Source organism: Wolffia australiana, chromosome 11, assembly GCF_029677425.1.
Source record: "Wolffia australiana isolate 7733 chromosome 11, ASM2967742v1".
In the NCBI taxonomy this organism is placed as follows: domain Eukaryota; kingdom Viridiplantae; phylum Streptophyta; class Magnoliopsida; order Alismatales; family Araceae; genus Wolffia; species Wolffia australiana.
Genome location: NC_135845.1, coordinates 7926982 through 7942008, shown reverse-complemented (window position 1 = coordinate 7942008; position 15027 = coordinate 7926982). Strand labels below are relative to the sequence as shown.

The window sequence follows — 15027 nt, the reverse complement described above, 5'->3', positions numbered from 1 at the left end:
GCCCAACTTGACACTTTCTTAAAAGATCGTACCATGCCATTCTTATACACTCATTGTGTAAATTTTTTAAATAGCATGCAACCAAAGTCTAAATAGTTAAACGTTCAACAAAAAAATCATCTATATTTGACTGTAAATATGGGGTAGTTCTCTTTCAAATACACTACTCCGTCTACATGAAGAGTATTGCTTTTAGATACATACAAGCCAGTAGGCTAACCAAGCCTCTAGTGTATGGTTTATCAAATATAATATTGCAGGATACTTAATCCCATCAAAATGTCATCAATCAAGTATATTCCCAGTAAAACATTTTCCTAAAACAGTGTACAAAGTCAAATCATTAGCTCTAACAGGCCTTAAAGAAACAGTAAGATCAAGCTGGACGAGAATTCACTTGAAAAAAAGAGTCTTTAAAGCAATTTAATCAAAGTTGAAAGAGTCTTCTTAATTCTCAGTTTACATGTAAATGGCGAATTTCCTGGCCGTTTTCTATGGGCTGCAGCCCAGCGGCATCGTTGACTAGAGAAGATGTTCTCTTCTACTTCAACGCGGACCACTCAAAGGGAGGGTAGACTCTTTCTGGGTCTTTCTTTCCGTGTATTTTTGTAGCTGGGTTCGTCTTGATTTCTTCTCTGTTCTTCCTTCTGCGTTGATCTTTCCATATTTCTTAATTTCCTCTCCGATGGCGGTTTCCGAGGTCTACCCACTAGCCAAATCGTTCGAGTAGTTTATGATAGAGGAAAGCCGTCGCCGGAGACGGAGTTTAACGGGAGAAAACTGTTCTAGGGCTCATCTTGGTGATCGGATTTGCCTTCAAGAGTTGATAGCTGCGCGGAAGGAAGAATAATTTTCCGGGTTTCGACCATCCGCGGCTGAAAATCCAGAATTTCTCCTTCGCCAATTGATTTGTTTAATTGTAAGCTCCTTCAATCTTTCAATTTTCGCGCAATTCGTTCTAAAGTCAGCGTGAGAAATCATTCATTGTGCAATCATAATTTTCATCTGCAAAAATTTCCGTGATCGTGATCCTGACTTTCTCGTCCTTGGTGGGTTTTCTTTTACAGATTTATAGAAATTATTGCTTGATGGATCATGTTGCTGGTGAAATGGATCAGGGCTCTCAGGATCTTTCCGCTAGAAAGGTAATTCCTTTTTCCTCCTCTGCGCAACCAGCCTCTTATCTTGATTGAAATTTGATAATCCTCGTAGGAAGAAAATACAGGATTTCATTAATCGAAACTCAAAAATGAATAATTTAATTTACATGGCAGGTTTTTGGATCATTGTGCGGAGAGCTGTCCAAGATCCTGGACATGATTGTTCCTGTAATTCCGATCATCGAATCGGCTCACCCTGGTGGCACGGCTGGCATACGAGAATTATGTTTTTTGAATAATGAGATTGCGAAAACTAAGCTGCTGCTTCTGCACTTGACGGAATCAAGCTGCTTCTACCTGGTATCAATCAATAACCTATCAGACCTTGATCATCCCAGCTCAATTTCTTGAATTCTCCTCTATTTTGATTAATCACACAATTTCTGTTTTTGGAAAGATTTTTCCTTTCTGCTTCTTCGATCACCCATGAAAAGAAATTATGTTCTTCAGGCCATGACTGCAGAAGCTGTCATTCTTCGATGCGAGAGGAGAAGGAATGCTCTCCATGAAAGCTTGAGCCGCTTGCTGGGGATGCTTCCTGACTACCTGGCAGATAAGGTCTGCAATCACTCTTCTCATCCTCTATTTCTAAAAAATTGAATTTCCCTCTGTTCTTGAAGGTTGCTGAGATTCTCTTGAGACTGGGATCGGCGAAATTCAGCATCAATCCTGCAGTAGAGGGAGCTGGTAGAGGGATATTCTCAATTATCAAGCAGACCACTCCTGAGGAAGCTGAGTTTAAAGCTTTCTGCGATGCTGCTCAGAAGCTTGATGTCATGTCTCCCCGAGCTCGTCTCGTGGAGAAGAGATCCATCAAGAAGCTCCTCAACCAGCTCCGTGGCTCAGACCCGCAAAAGGAGGTTGCTCTCAAGTTCCTTCTCTTCCTGTTTAAGAAGTATGAGAAGAGGCTTCTTTCTGAGAATTTAGGACAAATATTGGAAGATCTGAGAGAAGAACTTGCCTCAGAGGCTGAACAGCCAGAATCAATGTCAACAAATGGAGTTATGAATCAGAAAAGGGATCAATCCTTGGATTCGCCTCCCAAGGAGTTCATATGTCCTCTCTCGATGGAGCTGATGCAAGATCCGGTGGTGATCGCTTCAGGACAAACCTACGAGAGATCCGCCATTGCCAAGTGGTTCCTCGACGGCCATGACGTCTGTCCGAAGACTGGCAAGAAGATGACAAACTTTGCAATGGTTCCCAATTCCTGCATGAGGACACTCATTTCGAACTGGCGCGAGGGAAGGGGAATCAGTACTCTTGATATGCCAGCTCCATCTCTTTCAACCGAGCTCGAAGTTCCTCATTCTTTCAACAGCTTGAACTCCTGCTCCATTACTAGCTTCAAAACGTTCTCTGCCACCAATGTCAGATCCAGGATTGCCGATTTTGACTTCAGCAACGTCTCCACTCTCTCTGCTGAGTCATCTTTTGCACCTCATACTCTTCCAGAGATTGACGAAGGCAACGGCAATGGCAGTCCGTATTACAAGTTCTTGTCTGATCTGGCAGATCTGGCGCCAGAGCCGCAGGCCAAGGCACTGGCTGAGCTTGAATCTCAGCTGCAGAACGACCAAGAAAGGAAATCCATTCTTTCCGAAGGCTTCTTGGATGCGCTGGTTCAGTTCCTAGGTAGCACCAATTCAAAGGAAATTGGATTACAAATTCTTTCAACTCTTCTACAGGAATCCAGGTATCATTCCATCTCTTCTTTCTCCGATGATTTAGTCCAGAATCTGAAAATTGAATCCACCCAGGGTGGAATCTGCGGAGACCTACAAAACTTTCCTCTCTCTATTAAACACCGAACTTGGGGAAGTCCAGGAGCTGGCAATGGAGATCCTCTGCAAGGGAAAGAAGAAGAAGGAGGTCGTGGCGCAGGTGATGTCTTGTGTCTTGATTGTAGTTTCATTGATCTTCAGCATGCTTAACGCTTACAGTAGGTGTATAAAACGTGTTAGAACAACCATTGCTAAGGGCAGTAGTGAATATAAGATTGTAAACTCTAAGGTGGTGATTCTGTGCTAGAAGAACCTTGAAACATGTCTAATGTACCGCAACGAGTATAAAATCAGAATGAAGACCATGGTTATTATGCGGTAGAAAAAGCATGTCAAGGGTAGAAAGGAGTATGAGATCAGAATCCTCCCAGGGGTATCTAACTCGTGTCAGGGGTATTTTTGTCATTTTCCTTGAGAGTCAAGTGTCTCAATTTGGGTCTGTAATCATTTTCATCTACCAATTTTCATTATATCGTTCTCTCGCTTTCCGTCTGCTGTAGTTCTTGATTAATTCCAAACAGAAATCCAACTAGAATAGGAAAATTGTTCCAGAATTCCAACAGAAGAGTTGAGTATTCGTTCAAATGAAGACTGAGAAACGCAGTCGTGAAGAGTTTTGGATGGAGAGGTGTGAGGGATGAGAAGGAAATGGAACAGGGATGGAAGATAGGGAATGCGATGAAGAGACTAGCTCTCCTGCCTCCAGATGCAGGCTGCAACTGAATCTTGAAAAAAATTACTTGCCTTCTTCAGCCGCCGCTCCCCTTAATTCATACTTTTTCGGAACTTTAGTTGTTGAGCTTTCTTTTCCTTCTTTAGTAATGCTTGTAAAAGAATCGACTTGTATCACCTTCCAAGATTCTTCCTCCATAGAGACCCACAGCAAGCTCCTTATCATACTACCGTGGTTATCATGTGGTATAAAATCAGAATGAAGTACCGCAATGACTATAAAATCAGAATGAAGACCGTGGTTATCATGCGGTAGAAAAAGCATGTCAAAGGGTAGAAAGGAGTATGATAGGGTATCCAACCTGTGTCAGGGGTATTTTTGTCATTTTCCTTAAGAATCAAGAGTCTCAATCTGGGCCTGTAAATCATTGTCATCTTCCAATATTCACTATATCATTTCTCTCACTTTCCTTCCAAGATTCTTCCTCAATAGAGGCCTGCAACAAGCTCCTTATCATACTACTAAACTATTATATATACCAATTCTGGCTGAACCTCTGAAATGCCGTGAAACGTTTAGGTGTGCTCGGCGGACGGGGGCCTTGTGGGGAGCAGTCTGAAGCTACTTCACAAGCTCAGTGTGACGGAGGAATGGCGGGCGGCGATAGTTGAGGTGGAAGGGTGCGTGGCAGAGGTGGCGGAGGTGTTGGACTTGGGCAGCCGCGAGGAGCAGGCCGACGCTGCCGGTATCCTTCTGGGATTGTGCTTGACTGGGACGGAGAATCGCGTTATGGTGATGAAGGAGGGGGTGATCCCAGCTTTGGTTCATATCTCTGTGAATGGGAGCAGCGAGGGCCGGGCCTGTGCCAAGGAGCTGCTTCACCTTCTGAGGGATGTCAGGGATGAAGACCAGGAGTTGACTATTGTCTCCTTCTCGCTCCCGGACAATGGATTGGAGACAATTGAGACGATCCCGGTTGTGCACAGGAAGAGAGGTTTCTTTGGGAAGATGTTCAGGTCCAAGCCCTGGTCTCTGGCCCTGTTCTGACTCTATTTTTTTTTTTTCTTCTCAGGTTTGTGATTGTAGAGCTTTTTTACCTCCCTCCATGTATAGTTGCTGGGGTTGTTTGATTTTAATTTTTCGCCCCTTTCTTTATTTCTCTCTCTCTCTCTCTCTCTCTCTCTCTTTTACTTGGTTGAAGGCTTCTCTTTTTTCCTGCACATGTAGAGAACTGTACAGCAGTCCATTTTCTCTCACACGAATTCCCCAACCCCGTTTTCTCAGTCTTCTGTGCCTTTTAATTAATGTCTCTCTCTCCATGTGTGTATGGGTGTGTGAGTTCAGCCACACATTTTCTGTGAAATAGGATGAACTGTACATCAGAAAAGTGACTGGGAGCCAGAAATATGCCACAGAAAACATGCTATAATCATGCCATCATCATATCATTAAGCATGTATTTGGGGAAATCGGCATGGTATCAAGATTTTGTGGTAAAATCTTCTGCTGAGAAATTTACAAAATATTTTAGAGTATTGGGAGTTTTTCTCCTGAAATTATCATTCGAACTGCTTTCCTTTACAGAAAACATAAATGTTTATTGTAGTAAAAGCTTCGTGTTATAAATGTTATTAGTGTTGGACATTACGAACTAGGTTGTTGCTTATTTCCATTTACACACTTTCTAATTTAAAATTTTGCTACAATTTGGTATAATTAAAACAAACTAAACATGGAAAACACCAATATATCTCTACTAAAATTTCATTCATAGCCCAACTTAGGTGGTCTTCAGAATAGATTGATCAACAAGACTTACTAACTTCACAATCGAAGAGCTTGAGCTGAGGAACAAACCTCAACACCCAATCTCTAACCGTTAGCTGAATCCATCATATTGATTTTCCTTCCTCAGCTCAAGTTAATCCAATATGATGGATTTTGAAACTTAACCAAAATATCTGAGGCTCCTGGTTTACCATACTACCATAGAAATCCATACTATTGGATACAATCTACAGTACAATGATAAATAACTTTGTGACCTAGATCTTGGGAAGGTCCATTCATGCGACTGAACGGGCGAATGCGCAGCTGTGCGGTGCGGTGCGAAATTCGCACATCGCACCGCACACTATTTTCGCAGAATGCACAGCACACCGCACACGGATCTGTGCGGTGCGGTTTTGTGCGGTTGTCCAAATGGTAGTTCTGGATCAGTAGAATTGGGAATATTTTGATTCTAATCTGTGATGGATTCTAAATTCATAAATTCGATCTTGTGTAATGTCCAATTTTATCAGGAACATTTTCATTTCAGCGTTTGATCATGATCATATATTTAGATCAATATTGATGTCCCTTTTTATTCTTCGGCTTCTACTTATTTTCTTCTTCCTCTTATTATTTTTCTTCTCCTTTTCATTCCTTTGTCTTCTCTTCTGCGACTTGACTTCTAATTCTCCTCTTTATTCTTCTTCTTCTCATCTTTTCCTCTTCTTCTTCTCCTTCCTTGTTTTTTCATCTTCTTCTACTTCGGTAACTTCTTTTTTCTTTTCTTCTCCTTCTTTTTATTCCTTTGTCTTCTCTTCTGCGACTTGCCTTCTAATTCTCCTCTTTATTCTCCTTGTTTTTTCATCTTCTTATACTTCGGTAACTTCTTCTTTTTTCCTTTCTTCTCCTTTTTTTCTGTTCTTCTGCCGTTGTCTTTTCTTCTGCGTCTTTCTTTCTAAGAGTCCTCGTTATTCTTCTTCTCATCTTTTTTCTTCTTCTTCTTCTTCTTTTCACTCTTTGTTTTCTTTGTCTTATACTTCTTTATAATGTTTTGCATTGTTTTTATTTTCTTCTCCTCCTTTTTATCTTCTTTTTCATGGTCAACGTCTTATTTTTTGTTTTCTTCTTCCTTTGTTTTTTCATCTTCTTCTTCTTCGGCAACTTCTATTTTTCGTCTTCTTTGTCCTCTTCCTTTGTCTTTTCTTCTTCCTTTTTATTTTCTTCCACTTTGTCTCTTCTTCTTCTTCTTCTTCTTCTTCTTCTTCTTCGGTAACTTCTTTTTTTTTCTCTTCTCCTTTTTCTTTTCCTTCTTCTTTTTACTTTCCTTCTCCTTCTTTTTCCTTTATTTCTTCTTTTCTTCTTCCTTTTTCTTTTCTTACTCCTTTGTCTTCTCTTCTGCGACTTGCCTTTTTAGGCTTCCAAAACCCTTATACATGCTTTGTATGCATGTTTACACCATCTTTTCATAGTCAATGAATGAGAAATACTCAATTAAGAAGTTAAAATTTCTGAGGATGGTGAATTGTATCTATTGGGCTGTTGACATCTGCAAAAAGCATGGCTTGTTGTTTATGTAACAAGATATTGTGTTCAGATTAGAAAGGGCGGACATCTATGCTTTTGACCTGGAGAGTATTTTAGTTCCAGAAATTGTTACGTAGACTGAGATTGCATCCAAATTGAGTTTTTCCGAGATTTCTCTCTCTTAAACTTATAATAAAGATACTTGATTGAAATGGAATTTGAATTTCAGACGGAAGGATCACCTACAAAATATGAAAAGATAATACTGGTTGAGTATTACCTGGTTGATTTACGGAGGGTGATATTTTCACATCAGTTTCAACTTGCATGAAAACAAGAAAAAAAATGAGAGCAAATTGAATAACATCAATCATTCGTCATAGTGATATCGGCATAAAAGAATTCATTGCAGTAGGCTTATCTAAAGATATTATATCTCAAGATGAAGATGTGGTGTAGGTGCTGTATGAGGCAAAACTTTAGTCAAGAATCTGCACGACTTAGGGCACTTTCAGCAATAATAGATAAACTTATGCTGGACTTTCTGTAATCATCGATAAATGAAGTCAAAACAAAAAAGTATTCTCTACGACAGAGTAAATAATTGATCTACTGTTTGTAATTGTTCAGTCACATTTATTCAATTACTTTTAATGTCTTAATTTTTATCTAAACTTCCATCCTAATTGTCTTCATAAAAGATATCAAAGTTAAGCCACAAAAGTGAACGAATGTAATATCCTAAATACGAATTTCTGCATATTTCCTTAAACATTTCCAAGCAGGAATTCCCTTGTCCCTTAGTAGACTGAAAAACTTATGCTGGACTTTCTGTAATCATCGATAAATGAAGTCAAAACAAAAAAGTATTCTCTACGACAGAGTAAATAATTGATCTACTGTTTGCAATTGTTCAGTCACATTTATTCAATTACTTTTAATGTCTTAATTTTTATCTAAACTTCCATCCTAATTGTCTTCATAAAAGATATCAAAGTTAAGCCACAAAAGTGAACGAATGTAATATCCTAAATACGAATTTCTGCATATTTCCTTAAACATTTCCAAGCAGGAATTCCCTTGTCCCTTAGCAGACTGAAATAAAACTGTAAACTCTATAGTTTATCAATTGATTTTACATCGACAGGTAAGAACCTAAGTCCATCAACGTTTACAGCTAGTTCAGGAGCTAATCAAAGCTGTAGACAGCACTTCAGAGACCACATTCCATATTTTCATTTGATATTAATGATGAACATATTTTAAGCTCCCTAGTAGGACGCCCAAGCAAGAGGCTACTATGTTTATTTTTCCATCTGTTTCAGTTGAAAAAAAAATCGTTCCCCCTCCGTGATAAATCAATTGACCCACGAAACTCTGCTACTGATACTTAAGTGCATGTTCCAATCCTAGAGAAATCTTCTATTTTCAATTCTTTTCAACCAAAAAATATTATATTTCATGTATTCAACTAATAAATCAGACATAACAGTTGATGTCAGATTTATCCATAAGAGAGAAATCCCTACGACGAAAAACAGTTAGGCATTTCGCAAAATAACAGCACAGCTAGTTGGAGAATCGCTGTTAGCCTTACCTTTTTATCTGCTGCCCAGAAGATGAATGGAATATTCTTCCCTTCCCTAATTTCTGGAGCGTAGAAAGAGTGGCTATGCCTGCCCATCGGAGATCAGATGAGGTCGGCGTTCAGGTCCCTCGTTTGAAATTCTCTCTTATGAATCTTTCTGCCGCAGCCGGGTACTTCAACTTAATGTACTCTCGCAGACACTTTTGATAAGAGAAGTCTATGAAGACACCATCCGTCCGCACAACAAATAGGCATCTTGAGTTTCTAAAGCGGGGGTGCCTGTCAACCTTCATGAGCAGCAAAATGAATTATTAGAGGCATAAATAGATTAGTCAATTTAATCAACAGGGTACGACAAATGCCATCCAAAATGAAATTTACGGACTGGTCTTTGTGCTCATGTGTGATGGAGTAGAAGAGTTTGCATGTCATGCGTTGTGTGCTCTTCTAATGGTAGGAAAATGCTCCGTCCTTGTTAGAGTTTGACCTCCAGGATGATGATGATGATGATGAGTTCATCATACATCAGCATCATCCAATGACGAATCCAAAGTGCCTTGACATTATCTCGTCATTGTCTCGACATTGTATCATCATTAGTCTTGTACCAAATATGGATGACGTCGACTATGACAGATTCATCATTGACCTCCAACCTTACTCGAAGTATAATGGTTTTAGTCTTTTGGTTTTAACTGAAATGAAACAGAGAGTCGTTGGGTATAAGAAAGTAGCCTTTGGACAAACTCGAACACCATTTGTATAATGTATGAGAAAGGTGGACTCAATGGTAAAAAATTAGATGAATGTTTTCTTTAGATTTCATAAAGTTCTCTTATTTTTCTCATGCAACAGAATCATCATGTCATGCTCCAAGGCACCTATTGGAATGATAGACTCCTACTATGGAAAAACCTGAGAAATAAGGCTTACCATAATGCAATCAATTCCACATCCAATTTTATCCTCTGAATGAGGATGATAAACAAGAAGGTTCTCCACAACTGCCTTCTCATCTTCATTTGTCAGACGTTCACCATCCTTATACCTGTCAGCAGATGGAACCTGTTAGTCTTCACAAATCCATCAAAGATATGACATCAGGAATAACTAACGTGGTAGACCCCTGATTTTTTACTGAACAGGTAATTTAAGATTGTTGAAAGTTAAACATGGTTTTCCATAGCATACCAACATCTACTTCTTGAATCCCAAAAATGATAGCAAATTAAGGCCTGTTAGGCACACACAAAACTCTCTCTTGAAGATGCAAAACCAATCATTAATGTTACGTAATTTAATTCAAGTAGTCTATGTTTAGAGCTGGCACTGAACTACAGAGTTAGATCACAGGCACAATTAAGATAAGTTACAAACAAAAATAGCAAGCTCGAATCTTTAGGACCAGCAGTGATTGGCATCACCTTCAGCAGTGAAAAAAGCGAAGAGACTTAACACTATTACAATGGTATGGTGGAAAGCCGAACTTTTGTTTCATAATGTTTTCTGCTGACTCTCAGGGAGACAAACAACACGTGTTAATCAATCCAGTCTCCAAATTAAAAATTTTAGAAGATTACAAACCACTCTGATATATCGTGAGGAAATCTAACACATCAATCTTCTAAGGAGGTTTTTCCCGTCCTATTGTTTTTTGAAGAACTTTGCCGTCCTATTAAGATCTGAAAGCTAAGAACAGTAGGTTGATGTCATACTCCTGCCTATAGTATCAAAGTATGGGCAGAAAAATAATACAACTCCTCTGTTCAAGGATTGAAATGGAAATCCGCGCCAATAATGTAGTCCACAATGGGGGTTCAAACACGAAAGAAGAAGAGGGGATGGAGAAAATGAGGAGAACAGAATGACAGTGGAGGATCTCACCAGATTCCAGATTATCATATCGTATCTTGGTATACATGAAGAAAACTGTTGGACAAGGCATCATGTTTACCCACGAAAGTAGGCTGAAGAAAACTATTCGGACACTGATTATCCCAGTTCAGCAGTCAATTGGTTATCTACATCAGGGTCCTATACATTCATCAGTGGCAGTCTGGTCACCTAAAGTAAGAAACAAAAGGTGGTGGCTCACTCAAGTGCAGATGTAGAATTTCATGCTTTGATTCATGGGATCTGTGAAGGTCTGTGGATAAGAGGGATCATAGAACATTTGAAATTGTTCCAAGCTCAAACAAATATGAATATCTACTGTGACAACCAGTCTGCTATTACATTTTCTCATAATCATGTCCAACATGACTGCACCTAACATATTAAAATTGTTCGCCACTTCATCAAAGGAAATATGGATGCAGGTTTCGTTGTTCTCACAACTGATGTGTTCACAAAAAGCCTACCCAATCCTCCGTTCCAGTGGCTGATGACCAAGCACGGCATGATCAATATCCACACCCAACTTGATCACCGGTGTTGGCCAGCCGCCCTGATTTGTTTCCTGTTTTTCTCTCCCTACTATATTTATGTGGGCCACATGCTATAAGTGGACCCACCTGAAAGGCTTAATGGGTAAGTTACTAATTCTCATATGTTGCAGCTAGCCACACTTATTTTGCTTCTTCCTTGTTTCTTGTTTTTCTCTGTCCTTCCCATTTGTATTTGGGCCATGTGTTATAAGAGGATCCATGTGAATTACTTAACAGGAAAGTTAATTATTCTCTCACACGAGAGAAAAAGTGACTATATATAATGGGCCCAGCCCACTTAACTGTACCGGTTAGCAGTTAAACCAGCTAATACGCGAAATCCAACATATCACTTTTCCATTTGTAGACCCTAGCTTCACAAGAGAGACACAGGAAGACACAGGAGACAACTGAAGGAGAGCTTCTTAGGAAGGGTGAATTCCTACAGACTGGTTATACCAGCCAATAAAACAGTCCATGAGCCATATTCATTAACGTGCGTTATTATGAGACTAAGTCGCCTGATACACTCTCATGTGGATCACTTCAAACGTGACCCGAATATAACAGTTTATAGGAAATAAAACGTGACCCACATAAGCTATATCGGCTGCTTATAACACCCGGTCCATTTACAGAAAGTAAAAAATTAAACAAGAAAGATAAATGCCTCTAATCAACAATAATCTTGCAGACAAGACCTGGAGTAAAACGTTTCATGGAATTAAAAAGTGTTACATTAACTATTCATAAAAATGGAAAGTATAACAAAAGGTCATGCTGCATCAGCCATGAAAGCACCTATCTTCAGCTGTGACACATTTTTTTCCAGGGAATGCTCGTTGGCACTCGGCACCTGGGTTTGATGTCCTTGATGATGATGATGATGATGGTGATGAGTGGAAAACATCAACGATGAGGACTCAGAATCATTATTCTCATCCGTACGCAGATATAGATGACAATGATGATTTATCATCGTCCGAGGAACAGATGAATGTCAAGGATAATGGCGATTGGAGAAATCTAATTTTTTCCCTGAATAAGATACTCTTTCTCCACTCTCCATTTCAAATATAGTTCTGCATTCTCGATGAATGTGACAAGACGCTGAAGAAAATTTGTCTTTGTCCTCATCATTCGCTTGTGTTAGGATGGCAATGAAGATGTGGCACGCCATTGACCGTGTCAATCCTACATGAATATGTATGACAATGATGACTCATCGCCATCAAAATCATATGTGATAATGACATGATGATGATGATGATGACGAGGAATTTGGATTTGTCCTCCTATGGCACTTGACAGCAATTCTCACAACAGCATCAAGAACACCTAAGGAGCATGATGTGGACGATGTATAAGAACTTTGGGACAACACAGACAGTCAAATATAGAAAACACGTCCAAAATGGATGTTTTCCTGTCTCCATTCAATCCCAACGATAGACTAGAATCAATCTAATTGACCATGAACGGGCATTATCCCTTCCTTATAAAGCATAAAGACAACAGTAGCACACAGGAAGTGCTCTTAAGTTCTAGTGCTATTGCCATTATTTAACGACTTAAACAACGGAAAAAATCAAGCAAAAACTCAAACTTTCCTGGCTCCAGAATACCGATTGGACTAAGAAAAATGACTTAAATATAGGAAAATTCAGGCAAAAACTAAAACTTTTCTAACACGACAACACCAACTTGACTGGAAGAATATCTCAAACTTTCCAAGCTCGATGTGACCGATTGGACTAGAATGTCTCAATTAACGGAAGGTTCCAGCAAACTCTCAAACTTTCCATGCTCGATGTTCCCGATTGGACTAAGAAAATGTCTTAAAAATAGGAAAATTCAGGCCAAAACTTAAACTTTTCTAACACGACAACACCAATTCGACTGGAAGAATATCTCAAACTTTCCAAGCTCGATGTGACCGATTGGACAAGAAAATGTTTTTAAAATAGGAAAATTCAGGCAAAAACTCAAACTTTTCCAGCTCGATAAAACCGATTTGTCTAAAAGAATGTCTCAAACTTTCCAAGGTCGATGTTACCGATTGGACAGAAAAAATATATTAAACATAGGAAAATTCAGGCAAAAACCCAAACTTTTCCAGCTCGATAATACCAATTTGACTGGAAGAATTTCTCAAACTTTCCAAGTTCAATATTATCTATCGGACTAAAAAACCGTCAAAAAAATAAGAAAATTCAGGCAAAAACTCAACATTTTCTTGCGCGAAAACACCAATACGACAGGAAGAATGCCTTAAAAAAAGGTAAACTTTCACCAAAAAAAAAAAAAAAAATTCTCGCCAAAAATCTCACCGATCAGTGTGGAGGATACTCTTGGTAAGCTCCCGGATGGGGTCGATATCCTTGAGAATCGCCGCTTCCTTGTCCCTATACCGCTTGCTCTCAAGAATCTCCCCCCACAAATTGGCCAACTTCTCGGCCGATTGGCGAGGATCATCGCCCGAGACGTCCACCGCGGGGTCTTCCCTGCGCGGGCGAGCGGCGCCGGCCTGGAACAATCGCGACCGACCGCCGGTAACGTGGCTCAGCGGCACGCGCAGCGCGCGCCCCGCCGACCCCAGCCCGACGCGCAGCGCCGCCGCTGCCGCCGCCGCCGCCGCCATCGCCGCCATCGCTGAGAGAACTGAGAGTGGCGGAGGAAGAGGAAGAGGGTATCTGTTGAAGAACCGACCGGCTAAGGGTCGGCGTCGGATGACGACCCTTGTTCTATTTCGTGCCGTCCCGTCATCGGTATGGTTCGGTACAAATAAATAAAAAAAAGGTTTCAAACCGTTTACCAAGTCAGAGGGGCTTTTCTTAAATTTTCATTACACATGTGTGCCCTCAAAACGGCTCTCAGTTGGTGTAGTGCAGGGACGCGGATGGGACGGTAATTTTCTCTGTGGACTACAAAATTGCCACATCCTGGACTTCAGATGACTGACGTGACGAAGATTCGTCCGCCCGTTCCCGCGCTCGTTACAAATAAATAAAAACAAGGTCTCAAACCGTTTACCAAGTCGGAGGGGCTTTTCTTAAATTTTCATTACACATGTGTGCCCTCAAAACGGCTCTCAGTTGGTGTAGTGCAGGGACGCGGATGGGACGGTAATTTTCTCTGTGGACTACAAAATTGCCACATCCTGGACTTCAGATGACTGACGTGACGAAGATTCGTCCGCCCGTTCCCGCGCTCGTTACAAATAAATAAAAACAAGGTCTCAAACCGTTTACCAAGTCGGAGGGGCTTTTCTTAAATTTTCATTACACATGTGTGCCCTCAAAACGGCTCTCAAAAGTTGTGAGTTTTTAGTTTCTCAAAGATTTGACGGATGTAAAATTTTTAGGTTTGATTTCAAAATATGGGTTTATGAAAAAAATAAATTTTATCTATCCGGCAACTAATTTTGTAGTAATTCATGATTTCATATGCTTATATAATGATAATATGTAATCTGCGCTTGTTTGAATTTCCATTGAGATACCAACCATCAGTCTGGTATTGAGTAATTGGGGCATGCTTAAGCCATAGCTTGTGTATCAAGAAACCATGTTAATGTGAGTTTTCTGCAAGGAAGTGGTGTGAAAACATCAAAATAAACAAAGCTATTAGAACTTACAAAGATTTGAGTTAACCATTGAAATATATGATAAGATACATATTAAATTAAATCAAAATTCATAATAATTTGTAATTCACATGAGATTAATGCATGAACTTATCATTTTTACCAAGGTTAAGTGGGTTTATTTGAAACTCTCACTTCCTTAATTTACTCGAGGCTAATGTCTTAAGTGGAGTTAATTAGCATTTATGTAGGTGATCAACACTGAATGACGGATGATGTTATACATATTTTACATTTGGAGATCATTTTATGGGTATTATCTTCATTTTTATATGGATTATCATTTCATACATTAAACAGACATAAACAACATTTTTATGTAATTTTTACATATTCTACAAGTCCAATTATTTCTTAGTAAAATGTGTGTAAACTTATTAAATTTAGTGAGTTTAATGGTCCCTCTAGTGTGTCAGTTTATTTTGGAGAGAGGAAGTCAAAGTTGAAGAAATA

At 39.6% G+C, this 15027-nt stretch overlaps 2 protein-coding genes across 2 annotated transcripts; one reads left to right on the top strand and one right to left on the bottom strand.

Annotated features, from left to right (window-relative positions):
• The first annotated feature begins 543 nt into the window (after nt 1–543).
• Nucleotides 544–4772, top strand: LOC144709891 (U-box domain-containing protein 45-like). Its single transcript, XM_078583542.1, has 7 exons — nt 544–919; nt 1068–1145; nt 1275–1460; nt 1611–1718; nt 1781–2856; nt 2921–3044; nt 4197–4772. Exons 2-7 carry the CDS (start codon nt 1089–1091, stop codon nt 4662–4664), a joined length of 2019 nt encoding a protein of 672 aa, XP_078439668.1. The 5' UTR covers nt 544–919; nt 1068–1088; the 3' UTR covers nt 4665–4772.
• A 3552-nt stretch (nt 4773–8324) lies between these two features.
• LOC144709892 (DCL-like protein) lies at nt 8325–13609 on the bottom strand. Its single transcript, XM_078583543.1, has 3 exons — nt 13259–13609; nt 9436–9550; nt 8325–8789 (listed from the first exon to the last, which is right to left on the bottom strand). Exons 1-3 carry the CDS (start codon nt 13576–13578, stop codon nt 8622–8624), a joined length of 603 nt encoding a protein of 200 aa, XP_078439669.1. The 5' UTR covers nt 13579–13609; the 3' UTR covers nt 8325–8621.
• Nucleotides 13610–15027: the final 1418 nt, after the last annotated feature.

Bases quoted from the DNA above. Each gene is read 5' to 3' on its own strand.
- LOC144709891 (XM_078583542.1), top strand. From the start codon at position 1,089: ATGGATCATGTTGCTGGTGAAATGGATCAGGGCTCTCAGGATCTTTCC. The intron at 1,146-1,274 runs GTAATTCCTTTT...TTTACATGGCAG, and splicing joins AGGATCTTTCCGCTAGAAAG to GTTTTTGGATCATTGTGCGG. The intron at 3,045-4,196 runs GTGATGTCTTGT...TGAAACGTTTAG, and splicing joins AGAAGGAGGTCGTGGCGCAG to GTGTGCTCGGCGGACGGGGG.
- LOC144709892 (XM_078583543.1), bottom strand. From the start codon at position 13,578: ATGGCGGCGATGGCGGCGGCGGCGGCGGCAGCGGCGGCGCTGCGCGTC. The intron at 9,551-13,258 runs GTGAGATTTTTG...ATCTGCTGACAG, and splicing joins AGTATCCTCCACACTGATCG to GTATAAGGATGGTGAACGTC. The intron at 8,790-9,435 runs GTAAGCCTTATT...CTGCTCATGAAG, and splicing joins GTGGAATTGATTGCATTATG to GTTGACAGGCACCCCCGCTT.